The sequence below is a fragment of the Giraffa tippelskirchi genome, chromosome 3, assembly GCF_054371585.1.
Source record: "Giraffa tippelskirchi isolate mGirTip1 chromosome 3, T2T-mGirTip1v1.2.pri, whole genome shotgun sequence".
Lineage (NCBI taxonomy): Eukaryota > Metazoa > Chordata > Mammalia > Artiodactyla > Giraffidae > Giraffa > Giraffa tippelskirchi.
In genome coordinates, this window is record NC_137277.1 from 178,661,644 (window position 1) to 178,688,611 (window position 26,968).

The 26,968-nt window shown below is 55.5% G+C and overlaps 2 protein-coding genes across 45 annotated transcripts in view; one reads left to right on the plus strand and one right to left on the minus strand.

The window, feature by feature from the left end:
* LOC145543687 (uncharacterized) overlaps nt 1-21,394 on the minus strand; it is a 32,150-nt gene extending 10,756 nt beyond the window's left edge. For 2 of the 36 annotated variants that reach the window (XR_014080963.1, XM_081586013.1), the window contains exons 1-10: nt 21,344-21,394; nt 20,575-20,712; nt 19,392-19,689; nt 14,881-15,035; nt 12,535-12,702; nt 11,694-11,834; nt 11,152-11,232; nt 2,768-2,933; nt 2,131-2,249; nt 1,893-2,012 (exon numbers count right to left, since the gene is read on the minus strand). Coding sequence is in view for 32 of the 36 variants with exons in the window: in XM_081586013.1 (XP_081442139.1) it covers nt 1,893-2,012; nt 2,131-2,249; nt 2,768-2,848 (320 nt within the window). In the remaining 4 variants the exon portion in view is untranslated. Of the gene's footprint in view, nt 1-1,892; nt 2,013-2,130; nt 2,250-2,767; nt 2,934-5,637; nt 5,707-6,660; nt 6,781-8,602; nt 8,711-11,151; nt 11,233-11,693; nt 11,835-12,534; nt 12,703-14,880; nt 15,036-19,391; nt 19,690-20,432; nt 20,713-21,313 lie in introns of those variants that run through there. The other 34 variants (XR_014080962.1, XM_081586019.1, XM_081586042.1 and 31 more) reach the window with 33 other exon arrangements.
* Nucleotides 6,862-26,968, plus strand: part of COL16A1 (collagen type XVI alpha 1 chain) — a 52,297-nt gene continuing 32,190 nt past the window's right edge. For all 9 annotated transcript variants that reach the window (XM_081585996.1, XM_081585997.1, XM_081586000.1 and 6 more), the window contains exons 1-33: nt 6,862-7,080; nt 8,627-8,733; nt 11,009-11,083; nt 11,191-11,308; nt 12,164-12,287; nt 12,598-12,864; nt 13,467-13,547; nt 13,722-13,847; nt 14,636-14,689; nt 14,991-15,017; nt 15,563-15,598; nt 16,631-16,657; nt 17,984-18,046; nt 18,318-18,359; nt 18,485-18,529; nt 18,625-18,660; nt 19,024-19,086; nt 19,673-19,717; nt 19,804-19,899; nt 20,071-20,109; nt 20,697-20,741; nt 20,870-20,905; nt 21,376-21,486; nt 21,889-21,924; nt 22,154-22,189; nt 22,264-22,374; nt 22,732-22,776; nt 24,633-24,668; nt 24,791-24,835; nt 25,192-25,323; nt 26,133-26,168; nt 26,375-26,482; nt 26,797-26,919. In XM_081585996.1, coding sequence (XP_081442122.1) covers nt 8,661-8,733; nt 11,009-11,083; nt 11,191-11,308; nt 12,164-12,287; nt 12,598-12,864; nt 13,467-13,547; nt 13,722-13,847; nt 14,636-14,689; nt 14,991-15,017; nt 15,563-15,598; nt 16,631-16,657; nt 17,984-18,046; nt 18,318-18,359; nt 18,485-18,529; nt 18,625-18,660; nt 19,024-19,086; nt 19,673-19,717; nt 19,804-19,899; nt 20,071-20,109; nt 20,697-20,741; nt 20,870-20,905; nt 21,376-21,486; nt 21,889-21,924; nt 22,154-22,189; nt 22,264-22,374; nt 22,732-22,776; nt 24,633-24,668; nt 24,791-24,835; nt 25,192-25,323; nt 26,133-26,168; nt 26,375-26,482; nt 26,797-26,919 — 2,337 coding nt within the window. In that variant the 5' untranslated portion in view covers nt 6,862-7,080; nt 8,627-8,660. The remainder of the gene's footprint in view (nt 7,081-8,626; nt 8,734-11,008; nt 11,084-11,190; nt 11,309-12,163; nt 12,288-12,597; nt 12,865-13,466; nt 13,548-13,721; nt 13,848-14,635; nt 14,690-14,990; nt 15,018-15,562; nt 15,599-16,630; nt 16,658-17,983; nt 18,047-18,317; nt 18,360-18,484; nt 18,530-18,624; nt 18,661-19,023; nt 19,087-19,672; nt 19,718-19,803; nt 19,900-20,070; nt 20,110-20,696; nt 20,742-20,869; nt 20,906-21,375; nt 21,487-21,888; nt 21,925-22,153; nt 22,190-22,263; nt 22,375-22,731; nt 22,777-24,632; nt 24,669-24,790; nt 24,836-25,191; nt 25,324-26,132; nt 26,169-26,374; nt 26,483-26,796; nt 26,920-26,968) is intronic.

Sequence of the window (26,968 nt, forward strand, 5' to 3'; positions counted from 1 at the left end):
CCAACAGGCTCCGTGCTACAGGGCAAGGACCCTTGGGATGTCTTGGCAGATGCACTGTCCTTCCCATGTGTGTTCTGAGATGTCATCTTTGTGTCCTGCTCTGTGCAGGCCTGGGGAGGTGGCTGGTAGACAGGAGAAAAGGATGTTTAAGTCCTTCACTGAGTCCTTCACTACCCTGGGGGCTTCCAGTCTGTCTGGAGAGGAGGGAGGTGCCCTTGTTGGAGACAGTGATGCTGGTGAGCATTTATGAGCATATTTTGTAGGTGCCGACACCAGGAGAGCACCTTTCCCTTTGCCTATCTCTCCCTTAATTCTTTCAGCAAACCCTAAGTGACAGATACTGTATTTCTATATACTGATACTGTATACAGATGCTGTATTGCTGTTTATCCAGGGAAGAGGTAAAGTGATGCCACCAAATTACAGAGCCATGATTTGGACCCAGGTATAGGCAATCTAACACCGTGCCCTTCTGCAGGGTTTCTCACATGTGGTCCCTGGAGCCCAGCACCAGCATTGCCTGGGAAGTTATTTGAAAAGCAAACTGCTGAATCAGAAACTCTGGGGGTGAGGGGCTGACAGTCTGTGTTTGACAAGTCCTCCAAGCTCCCAACTTCTGCTCTCCTGCCTTATAGCATCTGGGTGAGAGTGGGGCAGGGTACAGGTGACCCATCTAAGATCACCAGGCCTTGGAGTCAGACAGAGCTGAGTTCAGGCAGAACTAAGTTCAAATCTCTGCTCCACCACTTTCCATCTCTATGACTTTGAGACTTTAATCATGAATCCTTGCTTTCCTAGCCTGTGAAGTGAAGGTGATAACAGTGCCTCGCCTCTTAGAATTGTTCCTGGTTAAAGATCTCATTTGACAGATGAAAAAATGGCAATTCAGGGACCTCCTCGGGAGTCCAGTGGTTAAGAATCTGCCTTGCAATGCAGGGGTTGCAGGTTCAATCCCTGGTTGGGGGACTAAGATGTCATATGCCAAGCTGCAACTACCGAGCCTTCGTGCCACAACTAGAAAGTCTGTGTGCCACAACAAAAGATCAAGCATGCCACAACTAAGACCCAACACAGCCAAATAAATATTTTATAAAAAAGAAAAGAAAAAATGGTGACTCAGAGAGGGAAAAGGACTTCCCAGACCCCTGCTGTGTGGGCTCCTTTCCAGAGAGGACTCTGCCCTGTGGGTCTGTCCCAAAGTGACCGTTTCCCATCCAGCTCCATCCTGGCTAGCTGTGTAACCTTGAGCTGATTACTCATGTTCTTTCTGCCTGTCTCCTCAGGCTTAGAGTGAGGATCATAACAGTGCCTGGGCTTCCCGCCGTTGTGGCGAGACTAAAATGAGTTTCTCCGTGCGTGGTGCCGGCCAGCACTTCAAAAGGGCTCAATAAATGTTAGCCGCTGTTATTGAAGGCAGAGGCAGGAGCAACCCCTGTGTCTTCTAATGGCCCCCAGCCCTGGTCAGAGCATGATTAAGAGTTTAAAGGAGGTCAGAGAGCGTGGGAATTCTGAGGGGTGGAATCTTCCCCTTGGAGGAGAGCATTTTGGAGACGTGGCTGGTAGACAGGAGAAAAGGATGTTTAAGTTTTTCACTGAGTCCTTCACCACCCTGGGGGCTTCTAGTCTGTCTGGAGAGGAGGGAGGTGATCATTCTGTATCGTGAGAGACCATGCTGTGCCTTGTAGGATGTTTAGCAGCGTCCTGTGGCCTCTATCCTCTAGATGCTAGGAGGTCCCCCACCAAGCTGTGATGACCCCAGATATCTCCAGACGTCACCAAATATCTCCCGGGGAGGAAAATTGCCCCTGTTGAGAATCACTGAGATTATCAGGCAGGGTGGTTTGAGGTGCTTTAACACACCAGGTGGGTTAACGCAGGATCCTATTGTTTACCTCATGGGGTGGCGGGGAGGTTGGGGTCCAGGGTCACACAGCAGGTAGAGATGGGCCTGGACTCCAGGGCTCTTGTGCCTGTCGCCTCTCCACAGGTCCCTCAGAACAGGTGGGCAGAGCCTAGGGGACAACCAAGCTGGGGCTCAGGATGCCTGGAGTGTCCCCGCTTCCCCCATCGGTGTCTACCTCCCCGACCACTGCCACATGCCTGGCAGTGCCCATCGGAGTCTGGGCTTACCTTTCCAGAAGCTCCAGGGTGGCCAAACCAAGCAGGTACCTGGTGCCAGGTGCTACTGAAGTTGGGCATCTAAGAATGTAGCCAGGGCTGGGGTTGTCAGTGTGGAGCTCGCCGTGGCCCTGTGGGGGAGGGGGGTATCAGCAGAGTGGAGCATCAGCCTGCCCGCTGGGACCATAAAGCTGCCACCAGAGGTGAAAGATGGGTCCCCCACCACTGGGATGCGGGGAGCCATAGAGACGTCGTGACAGGGCTGATTTAGCGGGGGAGGGAGAATGAGAGACAGAGATAAAGAGCCAGAAACAGAGGCAGAGAGACAGAGTGAAGAGAAGCAGAGAACACGGACAAGACAAAGAGAGACAGGAGATAAGGACATAAAGACGCAAAAAATGCAAGAAACAGATCAGAGACGCACAGAGAGATGCAGTTAGAGACGCAGATCCAAAAATAGAGGGAAAGAGGAGAGTCAGAAACAGAGACAAAGATGAGAGGGAGCTGGAGAGGGGGCCAGAGTCACAGAGAGGGAGGAAAGAGAGCTAGAGAATTAGACGCAGAGAAAAGAGGCCAGATTCGGTGAGGGAGAACACATTCAGTCACAGGAGACAGGACAGAGACATCCAGAGAAGCTCAAGGGGCTGACCTCTGTCTCTTCTCTGTGACTCGTGTCCTCTGGGCATGTGTGTGTATCTCTGCCCACATGCACATTCATGTCTGTGCTCATGTGTCACACCTCCCATGGGAGCCATCTGTGTCTGAGAGTCCAGCAGTGCTTGTGTGCGTTCATCTGCTAATTCACCACTGGCTGCCTGTGGGGTGCAGGACAGTGGGTATCAGGGAACAAGGCCCCTCATGGAGATGCTTGCTTATTCATAAAAAAGTATACAAACAAATACCAGAGCTGCGCAGAGATGTGAAACAGAGTCATGTATTAGAGGACAACTCAGGGCTCCTCTACACCTGGTGGTCAGGGAAGGTCCCTGAAGAGGTGACTGGTGAGGTGAGATGTGGATGTCAAAGAGCCAGCCTGGCAAAGATCAGGGGCAAATCCTTCCAGAAGGGTGACTTGGTACAAAAGTCTGGAGGAGAAAACCAACTTGGTGAATGCAAGACTGAGAAAGGAGGCCGATGGGGCCACAGCTTCAGGGGATGAGGTGGCTGGACAGGAAGGCAGAGGGCAGATCATGAAGGACTTGGTAAGGCCAGGGGAAAGATGTTGGGGTTCTTCTAGGTGAAATGAAAACTGGAAGACTGAAGCTGGAGAGTGACGCCAGCAGATACAGGTTTGGAAAGATCTTGCTGGCTGCTGGGTGGGAAGTAGGGGGTTGGGAGGCTCCTGCAGTAGTCCAGGCAAAAGAGGTGGGTGGCTTGGGTGAGACTGGGGAGAAGTGGGTGGATACGGGCTGTGTTTTGGGTGTAGAATCAACAAGATAGTGGGAATGGCGGGGAGAAAGGAAGGAGCCAAGGATGACTCCTGGGTGGTTTGCCTGAGCATCTGAATGAATTATGGTGGTGTTTATCAGCATGAGGAAGACACGGAGAGACGGCTCTGTGGGGAACAGTACAGAAGTCTGTTCCGGCTGTGTGATGTGCCTGTGTGTGTATATGTGTGCACCTGTGTGCACATCTGCTAGGGCCCAGGTGTGCAAGTGTGCCTGTGTGGGTTCAAACCACCTCTTGCTTGGCCATGTGGGGGCTCCTGGGCCTGACCTGGGACCAGGCCCTGTCTTGACTCTTTGCTTCCTCCAGCCCCAGGTGCTGCCCCTGCCAGACGGGGATTCCCCAAGGGCCAGCAGGAACAATGGGATGGGCAGGCCCTTGGCACTGCTGACATCTGGGCACACAACCTCAGGCCCAGGAGGCCAGGGAGCCCCGCCCGGCATCGGCAGGCAGGCTCTGGGGCAGCTGGTGGCAATTAGCAGCGTTGATTACCTCGTGGCGATGCCATCTGGGGTGAGGGCACTGAGCCCAGCCCCACGGGATACCCTGCTTGCTGGCATGCAGGGCTTTCTGGGGCTGAATGCATGTAAATGTGTTAGTGTCGCAGCCTGCGTGTGTGTGGATGCCCATTGGTGAGTACATATCTGAACAGGGGTTTCTGTGGGAGCCGAGTCTGTGTGGCCCCCTGCGTCTGTGTGTGCACGTGTATGTGCTGTAGGTCTGCAGGTTTCCCTGTGTGCATATATGAAGAATGATGCCTGTGGGCATGGGTGTGAGTTTCTATGTGTATGTTTGTGCACACACATCTGCATGTGCCTGCATGTGTTTCTTTGTGCATATCCAAGTACATGAAGTACTGTATGTGTGCATTCTGAAAATGATGCACCTGCGTTTGAGTACGCCCGGGGATATATTTCTGTGGCTTTATCTGTGCTCACACGTGGATCTCTGTGTGTCTGCTTATGTGGAGGAGTATTGTGTGTGTGTGCATGTGTCTATGTAAACCTGTCTACATTTGCACATGGAGTCTATACACATGTGCTGTGAGAGAACATATCTAACTCTTTGCTTCTGCATAGGTGCATATATGTGTCTGGGACAGGAGGGGCACAGGCCCATTTCTAGACTGTGTCTGTGATGGTGTATCCAGGCATAGGGTGTGCCCCAGGCTTAGCTGTTCTTATGCGCACCCTTGGGGAGCTATGGACCCCTTCTCAGGTCCCTTCTGCTCTGGGTCCAGCCATCCCCTCCTGCCTAGGAGGGTCTGGGGTATGAATGGAGGAAGGATTGGGGGTGCCCAGGGTGGCACAGTGGTTAAGAGCATCTGCAATGGGTCCAGGCTAGCTGACGTGGGCCCTCGCCCTACCACCCACTAACTGTATGACCTTGGGCAAGTTGAGTCATTCCTATGCTCCGGGTTTCTCCACCTGTAAAATGGGGGTAAGCATAGAATTCTCTTTCTGGGGCTGTTGTGAGGATGAAAGGAGCTAGCCTATGTGAAATGCTAAGCACAGAGCCTGACCTCTGTCTGGGTGTTGTCTATTCATTTCCAAGTGCCTGCTGCTGGGGCAGCACCCTATGGAGACAGAGCCTGTGCCTACCCACTCCTCAGGCCAAAGCTCCCAGAAAGCCCCACCCCCTCCACTTCCCGCCTGCTGAGCTCAGCGCTTCCCGGGCCCTGCCACTGTCATAGCCACATCTGGGCCGGCTCTGCGCAGGGACCACAGTGGTGCGCCTCCGTGGCCACGCTGGGGTTTCCGCTGACTCAGCGCCTCAGGCTCTGGAGGTGGGAAATCCCAGTCCTGCCCCCCACCCCCACCTCAGGTTACATGGGGCCACAGGGCTATGGCTCCACAATGTTGCTTTTCTAGGAAGCCCCCTGCCCGGCAATCAGGGGACTCCAGTTGCTCCCCCCACAGGCATTCTTACGCTCAAGGACTTCTTGAACCTACTTCTCCATAGTTCTTTATCCTTGGGGCCCAGAAATTTGCTACCTCCCTTAGGAGGGGGAGAGACCCTTAAGAGGGTCACCTTGATCATCCCCCTGCCTCTAGACAGAACTAGACACCTTACCTGCTTCCTTCTCCTCGGAAGTCCAACCTTCTCCTTATCCAACCTCAATTCCCCTTGCTTCCTTGGATCCTGAGCATAAAGCAAAACCCTCTCCATTGCTGGGCTGGCCCAGCGTCACCCCCTCACCCCATCCTCCATCCTCACACCCTGCCAGCATTCACCATAATAATGATAAAACAGCGAATATCTATTGAGCTCCTCTTTTGCACCCTTGGTAAGCACTTTTACAGACTAATTTGTTTTCTTCTCACAAAGTATATGCGGTCATTATCCCATTTTACAGAGGAGAAAGTAGAGTCATCGTTAAATAGTAAGTTCAAAACTAGAGGATAGGGATCTGAGCCCTTCTAACCTCATTGGAAAAGACCCTGATGCTGGGAAGGATTGGGGGCAGGAGGAGAAGGGGACGACAGAGGATGAGATGGCTGGATGGCATCTCCGACTCCATGGACATGAGTTTGGGTAAACTCTGGGAGTTGGTGATGGACAGGGAGGCCTGGCGTGCTGCGATTCATGGGGTCGCAAAGAGTCCAACACAACTGAGCGACTGAACTGAACTGAACCTCATGGAGTCAGGAAGAATAAGGGGACCTGGTGGGTTCCACTTGTCTGGAATTGAGTCCAGAGAAGAAGGGGTTAATTTAGCACCCTCCCCAACTCCTGGAGGGAGCCCCCCTCCCCCCAGTTCAGACGGTCAAAGAACAGAGTCACAGGGAATGTTAGGCTCAGAAACTGGAAAAAGCTGACCAAGGAGGCTTGGGCAGCAGCCACGTCACGGGTGCCGCGGAAGTGGGGAGGAGGGTCTTCATTCCCCCTCCCCCAGCCCCCCCTCCCACCCCCGTTTCTGGAGGCCCAGCCGGGGAAGGGGAAGGGGGTGGCAAAGGGGAGGCCTTTCAAGCTCCAGGCCTGGCTCTTAAAGGGCCGGACTCCCCCCACCCCACCCCGCCCCCACTCGCCTGCAGCCAGAGCCCCCTTGCAGGGCAGCTCCGGGCACGCAGGGTCCCGCCTAGCTCTCTCGCTCACCTGGCGGGCAAATGGGAGGGGCGGGCCTGGGAGCGCAGCCAGGCCAGCAGCGGGGCCGCGCGTCCCGCCGCCTCTGCCACCGCTGGAGCCCCCTCCCGGTCTTCCCTCCCTCCTCCAGCCTGGCGGGCGGGTCCAGCTGTGTTCCATTAGCGGCCCTGGCAAGTCCCCAGCCCCCTGGAGCCGCCCCCTATTCCCCCATCCGGAGTAGCCGGCAGTCCCCAGCAGTCGCGCGCGCGGGCGCGCTAGCGGGACAGTCTTCAGCCCCCAAAGCTCAGGACCCGGGAACTTGGGGTCCCCGAAGCCGACCAGAAGTGATCGAGGACCTTCCAGCGGGCCGAGAAACCCAGGCCCTGCTTTCTGGGGTTGGCTGCGTGGGGCTGCCTGGATTACTCAGTGAGGTGGGGGCGATCCCCAGCCACGGTAAGTGAGGGTGGAGGGGGTTGCCTCCTGGCTCTGGGCTTGCTGTGTGACCTGGGGCAAAAGGCGTTCCCTCTCTGGACTTCAGTCCTCTTCTTTCTAGCAGAATAAACTCTACCTCCATCGCAGTTCTGACTCTCCCTGACCCCAAATCTGTGCCTTCCTATTGGGATGGGATCGTTTCCTCGCGGAAGCATCTCTCCTATCTCTGTAGTGCCCTGCTGTGGCTGGGGCTAGGTGAGTGGAGGTCAGAGGTCAGGAGCAGGAAGGGGACAGGGAGCACATGGAAGTTTACTCCTCCACATGCACTCACATGCCTCTCACAGCTGGCAGTCCTTCCACTGACTGGCAGGAGGGGGAGGTCAGGATAGGGTTGGAGGGATAGGAGGTGCATACCCTCAGAATGGGGGATGAGCAGGGTAGGGAAACAGTTCTGCCTGAAGAAGAAGGAGATTGGGGTCCTATCTCCAAATATATGAAGGCGAGGGGTCCTTCCTCCTCTCGTTCCGCATCCAGAACTGAGGGATGGGGAAACAGAATTCCTTTACAGCTGGAGAGAATGAGGTCAGACTTGCATAAGAACTTCCCAACAGGAGGGCCTGCAGGAAGGGTAGTCATCGCCTGCCTGTGTGCACGTGTATGTGTACAAGCTGGTGTGTCTGGGTAGCCCCTGAGCACATGTCTCTGTGAGCCTGCCTGTGTGTAGGTAGGCTTGTGTGCACATAGTGCACAAATATGCCTGTGTATATATATGCCTGTATATCTGTGTGTATCATGCCGACACACACATGACTGTGTGCGCACGCGCATGCTGCCTGTCTCAGGGGAGGCCGGATGATGTATGGCTTGGCTGGCCGCTTGCTGAGCCCGCATTGATTTATCTGGGCCCATCCATCAAGGTTTAATAAAACTAAAAGAGGAGCATCCATCAGCAGGGGAGATTGGCAACAAGGTCCTGAGCCCGGTGACCTGCTCTCCCACCCACTGCACCCATGAGGGAAGCTTCCTTGGCCCTTGTGATGCCTCTAGGAGACTCAGCTCAGTTGTCAGTCCCTTGTGGGTGCCAGAAAGGGCCAGCTGGCTGAGCTGGGTGCAGCTAGCCAGGTACCAGATTAGCATATACCAATACAGTGCACAGGTTGATAAAATATTGAAATACTTCCAAACGTCTTGACAAATAGCCTCTGCCTCAAACTTCTGTGCTATCTCCAGTGACCTGGCCTTTTAGGACCCTCTCGATCTCTCTTCAGTCCAGCAACTGTCCACTAGCACAGCCCAGTGCTGCCCGGACCTGGTTTCACTGCTCTGGCCAGCATTCTGCACTGGGTGTCCGTGCCATACCGGTGGTTAAATATTTTGAATATCACCGTGGCCCAAATCCTAGCCCAAGGCCTGTGGTTGGGCCTCTGAGAGGGACTGATGCCTGGCCAGACCTCCTGTCACCCCAGGACCAGCGCCTGGGCCCCACAGGCTGGCTGCTGCTTGCCCACGTGTGGAATTGTGCTCTGTGAGTTCTGGAATCCACCTTCCCTCTGCCTATGGTTTTCAGGTCCTGTGGCTGCAGTCGACTTCTCTGGACCGGGATGTGGGCATCTTGGGCTCCTGGCTTGTGGCTGCTCAGTCTCTGTGTTACCTACAGCCATGGGGCAGATGCAGGTGAGATGACATGAGGATCGGAGTGCCATAGGCCTGCCACTGGCTCTCTGAGGTGTGGGGTCCTATGCAGGTATGTGACCATGGGCCTCAGTCATGTGGGCATTTATGGGAGAGTCCAGAGGCTGGGCTTAGGGTGGCCTGAGCTGTTGGCACACATGAGCCAACGTGAGGCGAGCTAGATCAGGGGTTCCCGACCTCTGGGATCTAACACCTAATGATCTGAGGTGGAGGTGAGGTAACAATAATAGAAATAAAGTGCACAGTAAATGAAATCATCCTGAAACCATCCCTCTCAGACCCCGGTCCTTGGAAAAATTGTCTTCCCGATGCTGGTGCCTGGTGCCAAAAATGTTGGGAGACCGCTGAGCTAGAGAATGTGTGTGTTTCTGTCTATATATCTGTGTGTCTCTGGGCCTCTCTGTTTTTACAGCTCAGAGCTGCTCTGTGCTTCTGTACGTACTCCTGTGTCTCTGTGTGTGAGAAGAGCCCCCCTCCCCAATACATAAACCCATCCTGTGCCCCAAGGGCTGGTGAGGCCAGCGTGGTGGGGAGGAGCCGGCAGCAAGCTCTCCTTGCAGACAGGCCAGGACTCTCCAGTCCTTTCCATGGTGGAGGATCCATCCTCCAGCCCACGTGCTCCTCCTCCTCCCCGGCGATCTTGGATAAAGGGCCCGCCTCGAGGCCCAGACGCTGGATAAGACAGAAGGGTGTAGCTTTCCAGGGCCCAAAGCCAGAGGAAGTTGACCGGGCAGCTTGCCCTGCCCTGCTGGGTGCCCTCTGGCTGTGTGGTTGAGCAGAAATAGAACTCCTAGAACCCCCAATCCAGACAAAAGAGGCAGAAAAACCCAGGGACAGATGTGAGAGGGTATATATGGCGACCTGTGGGTTGTGTGTCTACATATGTGTTTTCGCATGTTCCCACGTATGCTTTACTCTCCTCTCCCTCACCGGGTCCCCTGGGGATTGAGGCAGAAAATTTCAACATCTGTAAGGAATTTGGGCCCATTGCCAAGGGGTGAGTCACCCTTGCTGCTGCTGATACTAAAGACGGTGATAGTTTTTCTGGCCAAACCTGGGGCAGAAGGATTCGGGGAGCGGGGTGGTCACTGAGCCTAGGGATCCAGGATTCCTTCTTCTAGCCAGGCATCCAAGGAGTCCAGTGTCCTGGCTTCTAGGAGCTATTTCCATCCCCTTGTCCCATCTACCCTATCTGCATTGATGAAAAAGCTCTCTCTCTCTTTTTTAAAATTCTAGCCTCCATCTCTTCTGTTGTAGTACCTCTTTCAAAACTTCTGTTCAATCAGGTAGGCCCATGGCTGTCTACCTGGTCCCTTTAAGGTTTTGGAGACCTGAATAGGCTATCCCCTCTGCAGGAGCCTCTACTCCCTTCATATATCCTGTCTGGAGCCCTACAGCTCTGGTGGTTCCCTTGAGCTTGTGGTCCACTCAGGCCCTCAGTCTCTCCTCATAAGGTGGCTATCCAGGTGAAAAGTCAGTCTGTTGACTCAGACTTGTTTCTGGCCTGCTTGTCTGTTTTGGCTGTGGGAAATGGAACCCCACCCATTGCTGAGAGCACATGTACCAGCGGCACATGGCATCCCTGGTGGCACAGGCATCTACAACTCACACATGTGCAGACACACGTGTGCACAGACACATAACACAGTGTGCACGGATCTGACATCTCCTTGCCCTTGAAGCGCTCCTTTGTCTCCCACTCGGGTGTATGCCGTGGGGTATATGAGCTGTCTAGAGTTTCTTTCATTCTCTTGTCAGACTGGCCCCTGTCTTGGGGGTCTGGGAGAGATCCCTCTAGGGATCCTAGGGTTCTAGGAGTTCTAATCTTGCTCAGCTATGAACTCACTTAGTAGCCTTAGGCCAGGCCTCAGTTTTCCCATCTGTGCCCTGACTCCCAGGGTAGTAGGTACGTTTAGTCACTAAGTTGTGTCTGACTCTTGCGACCCCGGCAGGTTCCCCTGTCCATGGGATTTCCCAGGCAAGAATACTGGAGTAGGTTGCCATTTCCTTCTCTAGGGGATCTTCCTGACCTAGGGATCGAACCCGGGTCTCCTGCATTGCAGGCAGACTCTTTACCGAATGAGCCACCACCAGGATCAGAAGGCAAAAGCTGAAAGGAGCCCAAGGCAGAGCCTGGCTGAAGATCCAAAGTGGGGAACATGAGCTGGCTCTGTCCCAGGTTCCCCAAGAGCCCAGCTGTGCCTCCACCTCAGCCTAAGCACACCCCCAGATGCCCCCACTGCCAATTCTTTTCCAGGGGAGCAGTGCCCACCTTCACAGCAAGAAGGACTCAAGTTGGAACACAAAAGTGACTTATCGACCAACGTGACTGGTGAGCACTCAGCTCAGCCTGTTGTCCCCCCTCCGCCATCTTCCTGGAGTGGCCTATACCCCACTTACCTGCCCAGCTGAGCTTGTCATCTGGTGTCTCCCCTAAAGGCTTCAACCTCATCCACCGACTCAGTCTCATGAAGACGTCTGCTATCAAGAAGATCCGAAACCCCAAGGGACCGCTCATCCTGCGACTCGGAGCAGTCTCAGTCACCCAGCCCACGCGGTAAAGGCCCCAGTGTGGCCACTGGGAATCAGTACTGACCTCAGCCACACTCCCCAGCAACTCTGGATGTGGGGCTTAAGCTCAGGGGGGACCCGTGGATCATTTATCTCGCTCCTTGCCAGGAGTCAGCCTGGTCCCACTCCTGGGCCTGGCAGGGCAGGTAGGGAGGGGACTGGCAGGCCCACCCTCTGTCCTTTCCCCATCTCTGGCTAGCAGTAGGTGAGGACAGGTCTGTCTCCCATGGGTAGTGTGAGGACCCCAGGATGGAGGAGGGAGCCTGAAAGAGTTGGGTGTGTTTGTGTGCGTGCGTGTGTGTGTTCACATGCGTTGATGTGTGTCAAGTCCAAGCTCCTACAAGTTCCTGAGTGTTCTGGCCTCTGCTTACCTCTCCAGCCTCATCTTCCAGAATGTTCCTCTTTCTTTCCTGATTCTCTAGTCATGCTCAATCCAGTCATCTTTTTTCAGTATCTCTTCCTTTCCCCCAGGCCTGGTCACGCTCCCCATGGCATCCTGGTTCCTTGGAATCCTTGTGAAAAAGCAAAACAGTCATTCTGAGGATTCTTTGTTTATGGCCTTACCACCCCCATCATCCCATCAGACTTGCAGGCTGCCTGAGGACAGGCCTCTTCTCTGTCTTTTCACCTGTTACCTGCAGCAGCCAGACCACCCCTGACGCATAGTAGGCCCTCAAGAAATGTCTGTAGAATGAATGGATATGTATATGTATATGTGTGTCCATTGGACGTTGTGTGCCTATGTGTGTCTCATGTAGGTTCAACAGTGCTGAGGGCCCAGGGTGGGCAGCGGGTGGTCTCTTACGTGAGCCTCAGGGCACCCTCCCTGTTCTACCCCCAGACGCGTGTTCCCTCGGGGCCTCCCCAGTGAGTTTGCCCTGGTGCTGACACTATTGATGAAGAAACACACCCACCGGAACACGTGGTATTTGTTTCAAGTGACCGATGGAGACGGGTACCCGCAGGTGAGGTGGTGCCCCGCTCACTTCACCCTCACTGCTCTTGGGTATCGAGTGGTGCCGGTCCAGCCCAGCTTCTGTCCCAGCTTGTGATTCTGGAGCCTCCCTGCTCCACCCCAGTGCCCACCCTTGAGGCCACCCACACTCCACCTGTCCCATTCTTTTAGAAGGTATTTCTCTGTGACCCCAGCCAGCTTTCCTCCCTTTGTGGGCTGAGTTTCCCCTCTTGTGAAATAAGCAGGAGGGTCCTTACCTTTGTCAGGCTGTGGCTCATGGCGCTCTCATTCTGTCCTTGCCTTTCCCCTCCTCCACACAGATTTCCCTGGAAGTCAACAGTCAAGAGCGGAGCCTGGAGCTGCGGGCCAGGGGCCAAGATGGTGACTTTGTGTCCTGCATCTTCTCAGTGCCCCAGCTCTTCGACCTGCGTTGGCACAAGCTGGTGCTGAGCGTGGCTGAACGAGTGGCCTCCGTGCACGTGGACTGCATGTCAGCCTCCTCCCAGCCCCTGGGGCCCCGGCGATCCATACAGCCTGTGGGCCATGTCTTTCTGGGCTTGGATGCTGAGCAGGGCAAACCTGTCTTGGTGAGTGCTAGGTCGGGCTTGGACTCTGCTCCCACTTTCTGGGAGCCTGGGTGGGCTCCCCAGAATCTGTATCTCACCAGGGCCCAGAATCCCCTTATGGTTCCCCATTGACCTCCAGATGCTGCCTGAACATATTAACCTGGCATTCAAGGCCTTTCATGACCTGGGCCCTAAAATGTCTGCAGTATCACCTTCTGCTCTATCTGTCCATGCACCTTGGCTCTGGTTGATCCCATGCTGGCCATCCATCTCACCTAATACTTTCACACCTCCAGCCTTTGCCTATGCTGTTACCTCCACCTGGAATGCTTGTCCTTGCACACCTATCTGCCAAATACCTACTGGTCCTCATGGCCCAGCTTGAATGGAACCTCCTCTTCCCCTCTTCCTCTGGCCAAAGTGAATGTTTCTGCCACCTCTCCCTCTTTCTTGAGTGTATAGTTTTGCTTTGTATTTTGTGACTATATTCTTGATGGTCTCCCAGGCCAGACTGGAAAACCTCTGTGGGCAAACCCTGGGATGGAGCCATCTCTGTGCCTCCTTGGGGGCCAGGACACAGAGCCATTTGCTAAAATGAAGTGACGCTTGTGTGTCCCCTGCAGTTTGACCTTCAGCAGGCACACATCTACTGTGACCCGGAGCTTGTACTGGAGGAGGGCTGCTGTGAGATTTTACCAGGAGGGGTGAGTGGCCTGGACCCAGCCCAGCTGGGAGGAGCTGGGGCACTGCCCTGGGGCATCGTGTGCTGGAGGAGAAGGGCCAGGAGGGGATGCCTAGACATCTTACGATGCTGAGTGGGTGAAGGGAGGGGGGTCCACCTTCTTTACTGACCCCAGCCCTTTCCCCACACTGGGCAGTGTCCCCCAGAGACCTCCAAGGCCCGCCGGGACACCCAGAGCAATGAGCTCATCGAGATCAATCCACAGACTGAGGGCAAGGTCTATACCCGCTGCTTCTGCCTGGAGGAGCCGCAAAACAGCAAGGTGGGTGGCCAGGGTAGGCAGAGGTGGCCACAGGCACGAGTGGACCTGTCCCTCCCCTGATCTGACTGAGGCCTGCCCCCAGGGTCAGTTGGTCACGCGCACTGGGGCAGGGAGGGCACTGGAAGGCCTGCCTGTTTGCATCTTACCCCTACTGGATTCCGAGAGGCAGAGAGAGAGCCCACTGTATGACCCTGTGCCTGCCTGCTTGCTGGCATTGAGAACTGTGCCTATCGAACTCTGGCACTAACCAGAACTTCACTGGTACCATCCCAGACCTTGGTGAGGGAAGGATCAAGCTGGCACCCAAAGGCATTTTCTCCAGGACACAGATACCTAGGGTCAGAGGCCAGGCACCACACTGCTTGCCTTGGGGCTCACTCATTCTTCTGGGCTCAACCTGGGCCAATGCCAGGCTGGTTCCGTGCCCAGCACCATGGCCAGCTGCCCTGCCTGCTCCCAGATTCTTTAGGGGGTGGCAGGGAAACCCAGTTCCTCCTGTAGCCTCACCCCTGGCCCTGCAGCCTCCCTGCCCACCGGGCATTTTGCCCAGCCTTTGGCTCCAGGAACACAGGATCCCATTGATTCATGGTCTTGTTTTCTCCGACATCACGTGGGTGGGGGGAAAAGGAGGGGGGTGGACTGTGGGGGTGCCAGGGGTCTGAGCAGGCTCTCGATACCCTGGGAGCTGCCAGATATCAGGCTGAGAGGTCCCTGGGGTCCACGCCCCTGCCTGGGGGCCCCCAGAACTGTCACCTTCTCAAGATTTCCCCCTTATTCTGTCTGCCCAGGTGAATTCCCAGCTGTCGGGAAGAATCAGCCAGAAGGCAGAAAGAGGAGCAAAGGTAGAGACAGTTGGTGGGCGGAGGAGCCCACGGTGTCCTCACTCTGCCCTCCCTGTCCTCTGTCAACCCCTTGAGTAAGAGACTCTCTCCGCCCACGCTCTTCCAACCTGCCCCCACTCTTGGACAGAGCTTAGGGCTTGAAGATGCCAGCTCTGAGAAGGAAAGATGAAGGGGGAGAGACAGAAAAGTACCTGGCTCTGTGTAGGGCACCCGCTCCTGGTGGTCCTTGGGTGGGGGTGTTGGAAGCTGTGCTTTGTCCCTTCCATTCCTCGCTCATTTTCATGCCCCCTCCTCTTCCCAGGCCCACCAGGAGACAGCAGCTGATGAGGTAAGCCTCCTATCTAGACTGAAGAAAAGAGCTTGGTTGGAAGGATGCCAACCTGAGCCCTTTGGACAAGGCTTTGGGGCCCTGGAGGCTGGGCCTGGGGATGTGGGATGACCACACAGCTCCCAGCATTCCTTGGGGACCTGATACTGGGCTCTGTCTGCCTGCTACTTCTCCTTAGGAGGTGGGTATTTAGCCCTGGACACTCCTGTTGAGTGGGAAGCAAATGGCCATGTGCATTTTGGAGAGACCCCAGGCCTTGCCCATGGGACCCCGGATTCGGGGGTCTCACTCTGCTCCAGTATGCTGTGTGATCCAGGGCCCACTGCTGTTCCTCTCTGGGCTTCAGTTTCCTCATCTGAGAACTGGCTTGGCCCTGGGTTGGTGGGAGTTGGGGGACACGGCCTATTTGATGGGATTTCGATCTTTATGCTCCTCAACTCCACCCAGACACCTGTGTACTTGGTGTGTGCATGGGGGCCCGTGGGGTGCAGGAGGCTGCTCCTAGGCTCTCAGACCTGACCTCCAGGTCCATTCTTCCCTTTCAGTGCCCACCCTGTGTCCATGGTGCCCGGGAGAGCAACGTGAGTGAAGAGAGAGTGTGCTGGGTGGGGCGGGAGGGGCCTGGGAGGGGGCACTGCCTGGAGGTTGGCTTGGCAACTTCTTGGTTCAGGACAAGGGGGTCTTTGTGTACTTTGACACTCTCTGCCCGCCCATTTCCCAGAGCCGGGCTTGACCCTCACCCCCCAGCCCCACCAGGCCAGGGCCTCATGGAAGGAAGTCTCGTGCTCTGTGATCTAGGCAATGTACTGGGCTCCCGGGTAGAAGGGGAATGAGGTGGCAGCCTTCAGGATCAGGGCCTCAGTACTGATCCCAGCACTCCCCATAGGGACTCAGGCCTGCTTTGCTTGGAAGACTTCCCATGTCATTGTAGAGACAGAGAAGGGGAAGGGCTGGCTCAAGGTGACACAGCCCAGCATGGCCCCCCAAGCCACATGTTGACTCGGGGCCTCCCCTCTAATCCCTCTCCAGGTGGTCCTGGCCCATCCTCCCTCTGGGGGGCCAGAAGAACAAGGGAAAGGGGCTCGCTGTGAGCCCAGCTGGTGCCCAACTGTGCCTCTTCCGTGGGCAGTATGAGTCACCACTTTCCCACAGCCTGACATTCTGAGTTGACATTCTGCATTGATCCACAAAGGACACAACCCTCTCTCCCCTCAGCTCTAAGCCCCTGGCCTTTGGGGATGTCAGGAAGTACCCCTCTGCTGCCTGCCCCTTTTCCATCCTGTCCCCCACCAAATCCAGTAAGGCTGATCATCCCCAGATATGCAGGGGTTACCATGGCAACTGAGCAGCCATGTTATCCTAGCAACTAAGGGGTGGAGCTAGCCAAAGCCAGGCAGGTTAGAGAAGATAGGTCAAACCCCTCTGTAAGTTTGACAGCTTTAGTATATAAAATCAGCATGCTGGTTGGCCTGGGAGGCAGAGCAGGGGCTGGGATTCAGGATGTTGGCTCTGCCACTCCTGTGTGACCCTGACTAAACTGCTTGCCCTCTCTGGGCCCCTGGTTTCCCCTTCCTCCCTAAGATGATTATATCCTCTCTCCTCTGTCCCTTCAGGTCACAATCGGTCCCTCTGGCCCCCAGGTGAGTCCCACATGGAGAATAGGACACCCCTGCCCTCTTCAGTGGTGCTAGCCCATCTCACGGCATGTAGCGTCCTGGCTGTGTGTTTATATCAGGGCTACCCAAGCCTGCATGGGTTTCCCAGGTGGCACTAGTGGTAAAGAACCCACCTGCCAATGCAAGAGACGCAAAAGATGCATGTCAGGAAGATCTCCTGGAGGGAGGCATGGCAACCCACTCCAGTGTTATTGCCTGGAGAATCTCATGGACAGAGGAGCCTGGTGGGCTATATTCCTACAGGCTACAGCTCCCTGCCTCTAGGTCTTACAGAGTTGGACACGACTGAAGTGACTTAGCGTGCACGCATGCACCCAAGTCTGCATAAGGGTGGGGCTGATTAGATGTATGTTTGCATGTGTGTGTGTTTGTTAGAGAGAGTAGGGGGTTGTGTGAATGTAAAGATGTAAAGAACTGCTCGTTTCTGAGGGCCTATTGTGCATCAGGCCCTGGCCTGCCCATTGGCAGTATGACCTTCTTGAACTGCCTCAGGCATAGGTACTGTCATTTTATTTCAGGGCCAGCTATGCCCACATGTGTGACTGGTGTGATTTTGTGTGTATGTGTGTGACTGTGCATTTCTGGATACATGTTTGCCCATGCAGGGGGTGAAGCCATATACCTGTGGGCCTGACAAGACCATAGAACTGTGGGTGATGGGCTAGGCAGCATGTGCAAATGTGAGATTGCACTCTTGGGTGTGCCCATGAATAGATAATGTTATTCTTGGGGCCACCTCCGTGTACGTGCTAAGTGGCACTGAGCAGTTTACCTGCAGGGTCACATTTCTTCCTCATTACAGCCCCTTAGCCCCTTGAGGTAGGTGCTGACATGAACCCCATTTTCTTGATGAAGAAACTGAGTTTCAAACAAGTCACATGACTTGCCCTAAGTCATGTGCTTATAAGATGTCGAGGTAGGATTTGAACTTGGGCAGCCTGACACTCACCATCATGGATGTCTGCCATTCCACATATGTGTGTCCAGGCACGTGTGTCCCTAAGCCCCTGGGTGTGAGCTAGCATGCTTGGAAAAGGGTGTGGGGAAGAGATGCTTTCTGCGTGAGACTATAGATTTACCAAATATAGCCTTTTGCGGTGGGAGGGACAGGGGGATGAATGCGTATGGGATCCATATGCTGTGTGCATGGTGGTGGGGGTTGGGGTAGGGCTGTGCTCATTTACACACCCATGTGTGGTGGATGCGTGGAAAAGATCAGACTGAGGAGAGCTTCTTCAAGGCTCTCATGTGCTTCTCTGGTTTCAGCCCTTGTCTTGGTCTCATCCACAGGGAAGGAAAGGTGAGCGGGGCCTGCCTGGTCCATCAGGACCCAAGGGAGAGAAGGGAGCCCGGGTAAGTGCCCTGCCCATGCCCACAGCAGGATCTTCCCAGTGTGCCCTGGGGTTGGTCTGGAATGCGAGTCATCATCATCCCGTCATCTTAGCTGGAAACCTGCAGCCTGGTCTAAATAGAGGAGGAGGGCCAGGGTCTTTCTAGGGGTTAGTGTGTAGAAACTTCTATTTTCTAGAGGCACCTGGGATGATGGGATTCCTGGGCCCTTCCTTCTCAAAACAGGTCTAGGGTGGCTCCCCTAGGAGGCTGATTCCTTGCTCCCTACTTCTAGGGCAATGACTGTGTTAGAATCTCCCCGGATGCCCCGCTTCAGGTAAGACCTGGAGGAGAGGCCTGCTTTAGGGCCAATATGTGGGTGGCCTCTGGGGAAGGGGGCTGTGCCCTCAGAGCCCTGGGGGTGACCCTGGGCCCCTCTCAACACCTTATCTCCCTGCTCAGTGTGCAGAAGGCCCGAAGGGAGAGAAGGGGGAGTCGGGAGCCTTGGTGAGTATGCGACCAGGGCCGGGGCAGGCGACGGGGTCGTGGCCAGTCTCCCCATCCTTTCCTCACCTCCCTTTTGTGTCTCCTTCTCATCTCAGGGACCGTCAGGACTCCCCGGCTCCACAGGCCAGAAGGTAATGGGCCTGGATTCTGAGGGAGTGGGTACCAGGGAGACCTGCGAACCCTACAGACAGGTAGAAGGAGGTGTCCAAAGGCATCCTGGAGGATGATGTCATTGGGCCCAGAGTGGGTGGCACCCCCCAACCCTCCCAGTCATCCTGTCTTGTCCACATTCCCGCCAAAACCGGGAGGGAAAAGCCACAGACTCCCTGAGTGCGTGGCTTGGCTGGTTAGGCAGTTCTTTCTATTGTCTACCCTCCTGTGAAGCCATTTAATCTCTGTGGAAGCTGAGACTGGGTCTAGGGAGCAGAAGAAGCTGCCCTGGTTCTTCTAGCCCCTTCTTTCAGCCCCCATCACTCTGCCTCTTCCTCCTTCAGGGCCAGAAAGGCGAGAAGGGAGACGGAGGCGTGACGGGCTCGCCAGGAAAGCCGGGCCGAGATGTACGGTGCTGGGATCCTTCCCCCCACAACCCCTACATCTCTCAGCACGTGGTCTTGAAGTGCCGAACTGTAACCTTTGGAATCCAACCCACTGCCCTTGTTCAGACAGAATGGAGACCAAGGGAGGGGAGGGCTGTGCCCCAGGAGGGGGCAGAAAAGGGCCTGACTGACTCCTAGCTTCCCAGGTGGCACTAGGGGTAAAGAACCCACCTGTCAATGCAGGAGATGTAAGAGATGCGGGTTCGATCCCTGGGTGGGGAAGATCCCCTGGAGGAGGGCATGGCCACCCACTGCAGTATTCTTACCTGGAGAATCCCATGGGTGAAGGTGTCTGGTGGGCTGCAGTCCATGGGGTTGCAAAGAGTCAGAGACACCTGAAGCGACTTAGTGCAACATGACTCCCAGTCCAGGAGCCCCTGACCTCTAAGCCTTCTAAGCCCAGTTGACATCTGATGGCCTAGGGGCACTGGGTGGGATCTGGCTTTGGGACAGGGCAGTGATGGTGGGCGTTTCCACGTCCCAGTGGGGCTGCTGTCCTGGGTGGTGCCAGGCCTCGGCCATTCTCACAGCCTCCCTCCGCCTACAGGGCCGGCCAGGAGAGATCTGTGTCATAGGGCCCAAAGGGCAGAAGGTGAGCTGTGGCCGTCTGAGGGGGAGGAAAAGGTGGGGGGCCACAGAGGCTGTGGTTCTCTCACACTCACCTTATGTCTGTGCTAGGGAGACCCTGGCTTTGTTGGGCCTGAGGGGCTAGCAGGAGAGCCTGGGCCCCCAGGCCTCCCTGGGCCCCCTGGAATAGGACTTCCGGGGACCCCGGTGAGTACCTCTTGCCCCTCCTGCCATTTTCCCCTCAGAGACCCTTCTCCCTCCCAGCTAGGGGTGGGGAGGTAGGGCTGGGTCCCAGGGGGCTGGGCTGGGGGAAAGGGCGAGAGTGGACCTCACTGTAATGTGAGGCCCCTGGCTGACCCACCCGGTTTCTGCCCTCAGGGGGACCCAGGTGGCCCTCCAGGCCCCAAAGGAGACAAGGTAAGCATGGACAAGAGAGGGGGCCCATGTGGGAACCCCCTGTTTGTTCAGAGGAGAGAGGAAAATGGGGCCGAGGTAGCCCGGGCAGCGGGAGGGAGGTGGCAGGCATGTCGGGGAAGGGTCTAGGGGGATGGGCCCCTCAGTGGGTGGTGTCCCCATGCCATTGCCTGCTGACGTGAAGGCCTTGGCCTGGGTTCACAGGCCTCAGTCTGGTTAATGACCACAGTGGTCCAACTGGAGGGCCCAAGCTCATGTGAGGGCCTTGTTCCTCGAAAAGCAGAAGCCCTGGGAATGTCTGTCTGCTGTGGTTCCTCTGGGCTCACCTAGGTCACCTCTCAACCTGCTCCTCTGGGGCAGGGACACACAGAGGCCTCGTGATCCCCCTTCCCGTGCAAGCAGAAGGACTCAGGTTAGACACAGAGAAGGACAGGCAACAGGAAGGGACTGTTTGTTGACAAAACTGACCGAGAGGAGACAAGAGATTTGGCAAGATTATCCTGCCCTCCAGAGGGGACTGGAGGGTGAAGGGGTGGATGGGCTGAGGCCGCAGCCAGCACCCTTCCCCTTAACCCTTCTTCTGACCGCAGGGCAGCTCCGGGGCACCTGGAAAGGAAGGTCCTGGTGGGAAACCTGTGAGTGACCCCGTGGGAGCGTGGCTGCCCACCACGCCTAGACCTCCTCTACCAAGGCCTCCAGAGGGAGGGGGGTTCTGTCCTCGGGCCCTCTCTGCCATGGCTAACCCCTGCTGCTTCTCCAACAGGGCAAACCAGGGGTGCCCGGGCTGAAGGGAGAGAAGGTGAGTCCCAGGCCTGGTTGCCCCAGGGTGGGGTGGGAGGGCAAGCCTATCTCTGAAGGTGACGATGAGCATCAAGGGTGCTGGGCCTGAGACCTTCCTCGGGGGACCCCCACCCCTTCTGTGTTCCAGTGGTGTGCCTTTGACTGCTAAATAAAGGGCCTGGCTTTGGAGTTACATAGCCAGGTTCAAATCCCACCTCTGCCACATACATGAATATGGCAAGTCAGTTAGCTTCTCTTCTTGCCCAAGTTTCCACACCCCTAAATGGGACACAGTGATTTCTTATGGCTTGTTGTGAGGAGGTAGTTTTTGATGTCCAGGAATTGTACTCTGAGTGAATGAGTTAGGTGAACAGAAAGCACCCTCTACCCCTAGAGTGTTTCTGCTACCCACTTTGCCCTGGCTCACCCCTTATCTTCCCCAGGGTTTCAGCCCCACCTTGTCGGCTCATGGTCTTTCCCTCCTGCTAGGGTGACCCCTGTGAAGTGTGCCCAACACTGCCTGAAGGGTTCCAGAACTTTGTGGGGCTCCCTGGAAAGCCAGGACCCAAGGGAGAACCAGGTGATCCTGCACCAGCCAAGGTGAGTGCCTAGGGTGGCCTGTGGGATTCCACCAAAAAACCTGGGGGCATAATCATGGAGAGGAGTTGGGCAGAGGGGCTGGAAACTTCTCATGGCCATAGAGACCTCGTGAGCAGAGAGTCTAGGATCTTAGTTCCATGGGGGTGGGGACTGAACCATAGAGTTTAGGGCTGGGCTAGAAGGCTACCCCAGGTGTCCATAGCAACCAAAGAGGGTTCTTTAAGTCAAGGCTTAAGATGCCTTTGGGCATGCTGGGGTGGAGCCAACCCTTATAGTGAGTGAGGCTGTGCCCTCCTTCTGGGATTGGATGTTGGTTGAGGGTGGAAGAAAGGAGTGGGCAGGGGTGGTTAGGGTTCTGGTTTGGACTGTATACCCCACTCCCTCACAGATGCTTTTTTTCAGGAGGGTCTGGGAGCTGTTGGACAAAAAGGTGATCGGGTATGTATAGGCACTTTCCAGTGGGGTAGATTAGCCTGGCCTTCTTTCCTCCATCTGTCATGTGGGTTGATGAGCCCCAACTCTGGGATGCTGACCTTGAACCCCTGGGGACTCCTGGCTGTTTGACGGGTTTGTGGTATGTGACATTGCTGTCCTCATAGATGGCTAGGAAATTTGGGGTGCCCCAACATACCCAGTCTCTCAGCCCATAAACCTTTTCTCCCTGCAGGGAGACCCTGGCATCCAAGGCTTCAAAGGAGAGAAGGTGAGGGGCCCCGTCCTCTGGCTGCCCCCCTCTGACCACTGCGAGCCTTTCTGATCCCTTCTCTTCCTTCCCAGGGGGAGTCCTGCTCGTCCTGCAGCTTTGCCGTAGCGGCCCAGCATCTCGGGCCTTCTGCAGGGGCCAAAGGAGACGTGGGCCCTCCTGGCTTCGGTTTGCCAGGCCTTCCGGTAAGTGACTGCTTCCCCCAGCCAGGCCAAGGCAGCCCATCTTTGCCACACTGGCAGCCTCGGCTCCTTAGGCCCAGTGTCTCAAGCAAGGCAGAGGCCAGGAGGGAGCCCCTGAGGTAGGTGCCCCAGGCCTGTAGGCTGGTGTCTCCCTTCACCCCTGCATCTCCCCGGGATTCCCTCTTAGAACCTCTGAGTGCTGATCTGTGTAACAGTGGTAGTTGTTCAACCACCGTGGGGTTGTGGGATTTGTAGTTCTGAGCTGGCCTTTCTCTTTCTGGGTGGACCCCGGGACTCATGGAATCTTGGAGGGATGGGAGTCGGGGGCACACAGTGACTGTGACTTGATTGTTTTTTCAGGGGAAACCTGGGGCCCCAGGGACAACTGGGCTGAAAGGAGAGAAGGTGAGGTCTGGTTAGATATCAGGAAAACTGGGGTCTTCTTGACAAGAAGGCAGGGGAGGGGGCCCCTGGGTGGGGCATAGGGACAACATAGACAAGAGACCAAACTGTAAATCTGCAGAGAAATAAATTCACCACTGTTTTGCAGACTGGAGTCAAAGAATATATTTCTGAGAGCCCACATGTTCTCCAAGAGAGTTCCTTTAGTATTGTATTTTTAATTTATTGATGATCCAAAACAATTGAATACCTTCATAAAATAATAATAACAGCCCTTCTTTACCACTTACTTTGTGCCAAGTAGCATTCCAAAGGCTTATAGATGTATTGACTTGTTTCCTTCTCCCAAAATCTCATGGGGTAGGTACTCCATTCTTCCCATTTTGTGGATGAGGAAACAGAGGTCCAAAAAGACCAAGTGAATTTCCCAAAGTCACATGGGTGTTTGGGTGCAGACCTGGGATTTGAGCACAGGGAACCTGGCTCCAGGGTCTATAGTCTTGCTACTTGGCTGGGTCGCTCAATTTCAGTGCCCTGTGAATGTACGTATCTGTGGTTGTGTTGGAGACAAATGACACCATCGAACTGATAAAGCAGCTACTCCAGTGAGGGGTTCGCTGGGTGTATGAGTGTTCAAGTGTGAGAAACCCTGGAATATACGTTCAGACTCCACTCTACCAGGCAGATCATCTGTCAGATTTCTCAAATGGAGCTTTGCACCCTCACCCCTCACCTGTTTCCTCTTCCAGTCCTCCTGATCTCCATAAACGGCATATACCCAGTTCCTCACGCCTCCTTAAATCCCAAACCAGTCTCCACCTCATCTCCTCCATCTGACAGGCCTCTCCCAATCCTCCCTCTCCCCCTGCTTGGCTCACGTCCACGGCTGCACATCGTCTTGCTCCCACAGTCTCTTACTTGGATGGAGGTGGCAGCCCCCTAGCTCACCTGCCTGCAGCCACTTCAGCTCTTCAACGTTTTCACCCAGTAGCTATTGTGGCTTTGTTAAAACAAACACACACTCAGGTTACACTGTTTCCCTGCTGCAAATCCTTCTGGGACTGGACATTGTCTCAAAGGCCCGTTGTGCCTAACAAGACCCTAGACGCCCAGCCCTGCCCGCCTTTACAGGTTCATCTGGTTCTCTCCCCATTTCCTGTGCTTTAGATGTGCCGCCCTCCTTCCTTTCTGGAATATGTCAAGAATGTTCCCACCTCTTAGATTTTCTCCTTGTGGCTCCCACTGTCTGGAATGTTTTTCCTCTCTACCCCCTGATCCCACCCCACTCTTTCATTGACCGGGCCTTAGTCTCCTCTTTCTGACAATAATTGTCAGAATATAATAGTAAACAGTTCTCTGACCATCCTGCCTAAAACGGCCTGCCTTGCCTACTTCGTCTCACCACTCTGTTTACTTCCTTCATAGCACTCCTGGCCATCCAGTTACAGTTATTTAAAAGTTCTTGGTGTCCCCTACAAGGGTGTAAGCTCCACAGGCGTGTTTGTCTGTGCTGTTCACTGCTACTGACCGGCACCTTGCCCAGTGCACAAAGCATCCAGGCGTCCAGCGAGTGACTGTTGGATAAACGAATTCCTGATCTTTGTGTGCTGGGCCAGGACTCAGGGTGGGTCTGGGATTCTGCAGCCTGCGCCTGAGGACAGAAATAGGCTGGCCACAGTCTCCCCGGGGGACCTTGGGGGAAATCCCTTCGCTCTCTGGGTCTCAGTTTCCTAGCCAGGAAATGGGAGTAGGGGTGGTTAGGGGTCCCCAGGGGCTACTCTTGTGGCTTGGGGTTTTGGAATGACCTAGCACTTGTGTGCCTCCCCACTTTGACCCTGTGTTCTCTGCTTTGCTCTCAGGGTAATTTCGGGGAGGTAGGGCCAGCTGGCAGTCCGGTAAGTAAGCTTTGGATGACAACAGCTCAAGGGAGCAGGACGAGGTGGGAGGTGGACAGACGATAGGCCCCAGCATGGCCCAGGCAGGTGCTGGGCATCACATATGGCTTCTTATCACACAGGGGCCGCCAGGGCCAGTGGGACCCACAGGCATCAAAGGGGAGAAGGTGAGTCTGAAGACCTTCCCCATGCAGCCAGGGTCAGCATCCCAAACACACTCCTTCTACTCTACTTCAAACCCTCCCAGGCTGCCCACTGCCTGAGGGTAACATCGGATTCCTTACCATGATGCTCAGAACTCCTGAGGCTTGGCCCCACCTCCTTTTTTAACCTGGTTTTCCACAGTGTCTCCTGAGAGAACCCCCTGCCCAGCTCAGGTGCTATGTCAGGCCCGGCTACATTCCCAGCCCCAGATTCCAAGCCTGGGCTGTTGCTGCTGCTACTGCTGCTAAGTTGCTATAGTTGTGTCCGACTCTGTGTGACCCCATAGACGGTCCCCCAACCCTGTGTCCTTGCTGGGCAGGGGGAGCCTTGTGAGCCATGCAGAGCCCTGACTGAGCATCAGGATGAGGATAGCCACGTGGTGGCCTTGCCGGGGCCCCGCGGAGAGAAGGGGGAGCCTGGGCCTCCAGGTTTTGGTCTGCCAGGAAAACAGGTGAGTTCTGGGGCTTGTGGGAGGTGGGATACAGGCAGGGCTTGAGGGAGGCGGGGGCTGCCTGGGTCTCTAGGCTCCTGGCACAGAGCGGGGGGGTGGGGGTGGTAGGTGGGAGTATGGAGGGGCCAGTGCCTCTGTCCCAAGAGGGAGCTGGCCTGACAGACCTCTACCCTTCATCCTGGGACACAGGATGGCCAGGTGTGAAGAAAGACCGCCAACCTGGGACCAGACAGACCTGGGTTCGAAGCCCACCTCTGCCTTTTACGAGCCCTGTGACTTGAGCCAGTTACTTCCCTTCTCTGTATCTCTGTTTCCTACAAATAGTGTTGTTGTAAAGCATAGGAATGATGTGTGTAAAGCACCTGGTGGCATAAAATAGGCATTCAAGAATGATAATTACAAAAAAAAAAAGAATGGTAATTACCACTGAGGCGATTATTATTGTTACTGCTTTACTCATAGCAGTGAATGCTACCATAGTGCATATCATGGGCCTTTCGCAGCTTCATGTATATCAACTTGTCTAGTCTCACAAGGACTCTGTCAGGTAGAAGGATGTGCTCTTTTTTATCATCCCCATTTGATAGATAAAGAAACTGAGGCACAGAGAGGTTAAGTAGCTTGCCAGGGTCACCCAGGCAGGAAGTCTGACTCAAGGGTCTTTTCTTAGTCTACATAAATTCACTAGAAGGAGAAGTAGAGATTTTGGTTTGTCTTGTGTGCCATCTTTTCCTCGGATCTAACACACTGCCAGACACGTAAGGGTGTCTAGTATGAGGGAACGGACGCTGGAAATGCTTTCTCCTCAGGGCAAGGCCGGAGAGCGTGGACTGAAGGGGCAAAAGGTGAGAGAACTTGGTGGGCACGGGTGGGCACCATCTTCTCTCAGATGCCATCCCCACCTCCTATTCGTGAATTGTGCTGTGCCCACTCTCCACTCTCGGCCCAGCCCCCAACCCCAGTGAGGGGCTCTGAGTGCCCGTAGGTCCCAAGAGGCCACCATGCCCCGAGCTGGGTCATCCCTGCCCTCCTTGAACCTTACTCCTTACAGGGTGATGCTGGGAATCCTGGAGACCCTGGAACACCAGGCACCATGGGGCGGCCAGGACTGTCAGGAGAGCCAGGGGTTCGGGGCCCTGTGGGGCCAAAAGGAGAAAAGGTCAGTCAGACAGGGGGCAGGTTGTCCCACGAGCACAAGGAGATCAGGCCGAGAGCTAATGAGGGGAAGGACTTTGGGGTCAGGCAGTGACCCTCATGAGATGCCGGCGTCACGGGTGGAGGCGCCTCGGCTCTTCTCCAAGGCAGGGGAGGAGACCCAGGAGTCTCAGGGGCCAATATTGATATCCCGGGCTGAGGAGGGGTCGGTGAAGGGGCGGAACTCTCCGAAGGGCACAAGGACCCCATTTCCAATGCCTCATCTCTTGGCTGCCAAGCCTGGCTCACCGGTTCCTGGCTGTGCCCATCTCTGACCAGGGTGATGGCTGCACTGCCTGCCCCGGCCTGCAGGGGGCGCTGACAGACAGAGCAGGGCTGCCTGGGAAGCCGGGCCCGAAAGGAGATCCTGGGCCAGAAGGCGTGGGCCGGCCTGGTAAACCGGTGAGTTCTGGCTATCTGCCTTCTCATCCTTCCCTCCCTGGGCCTTCTT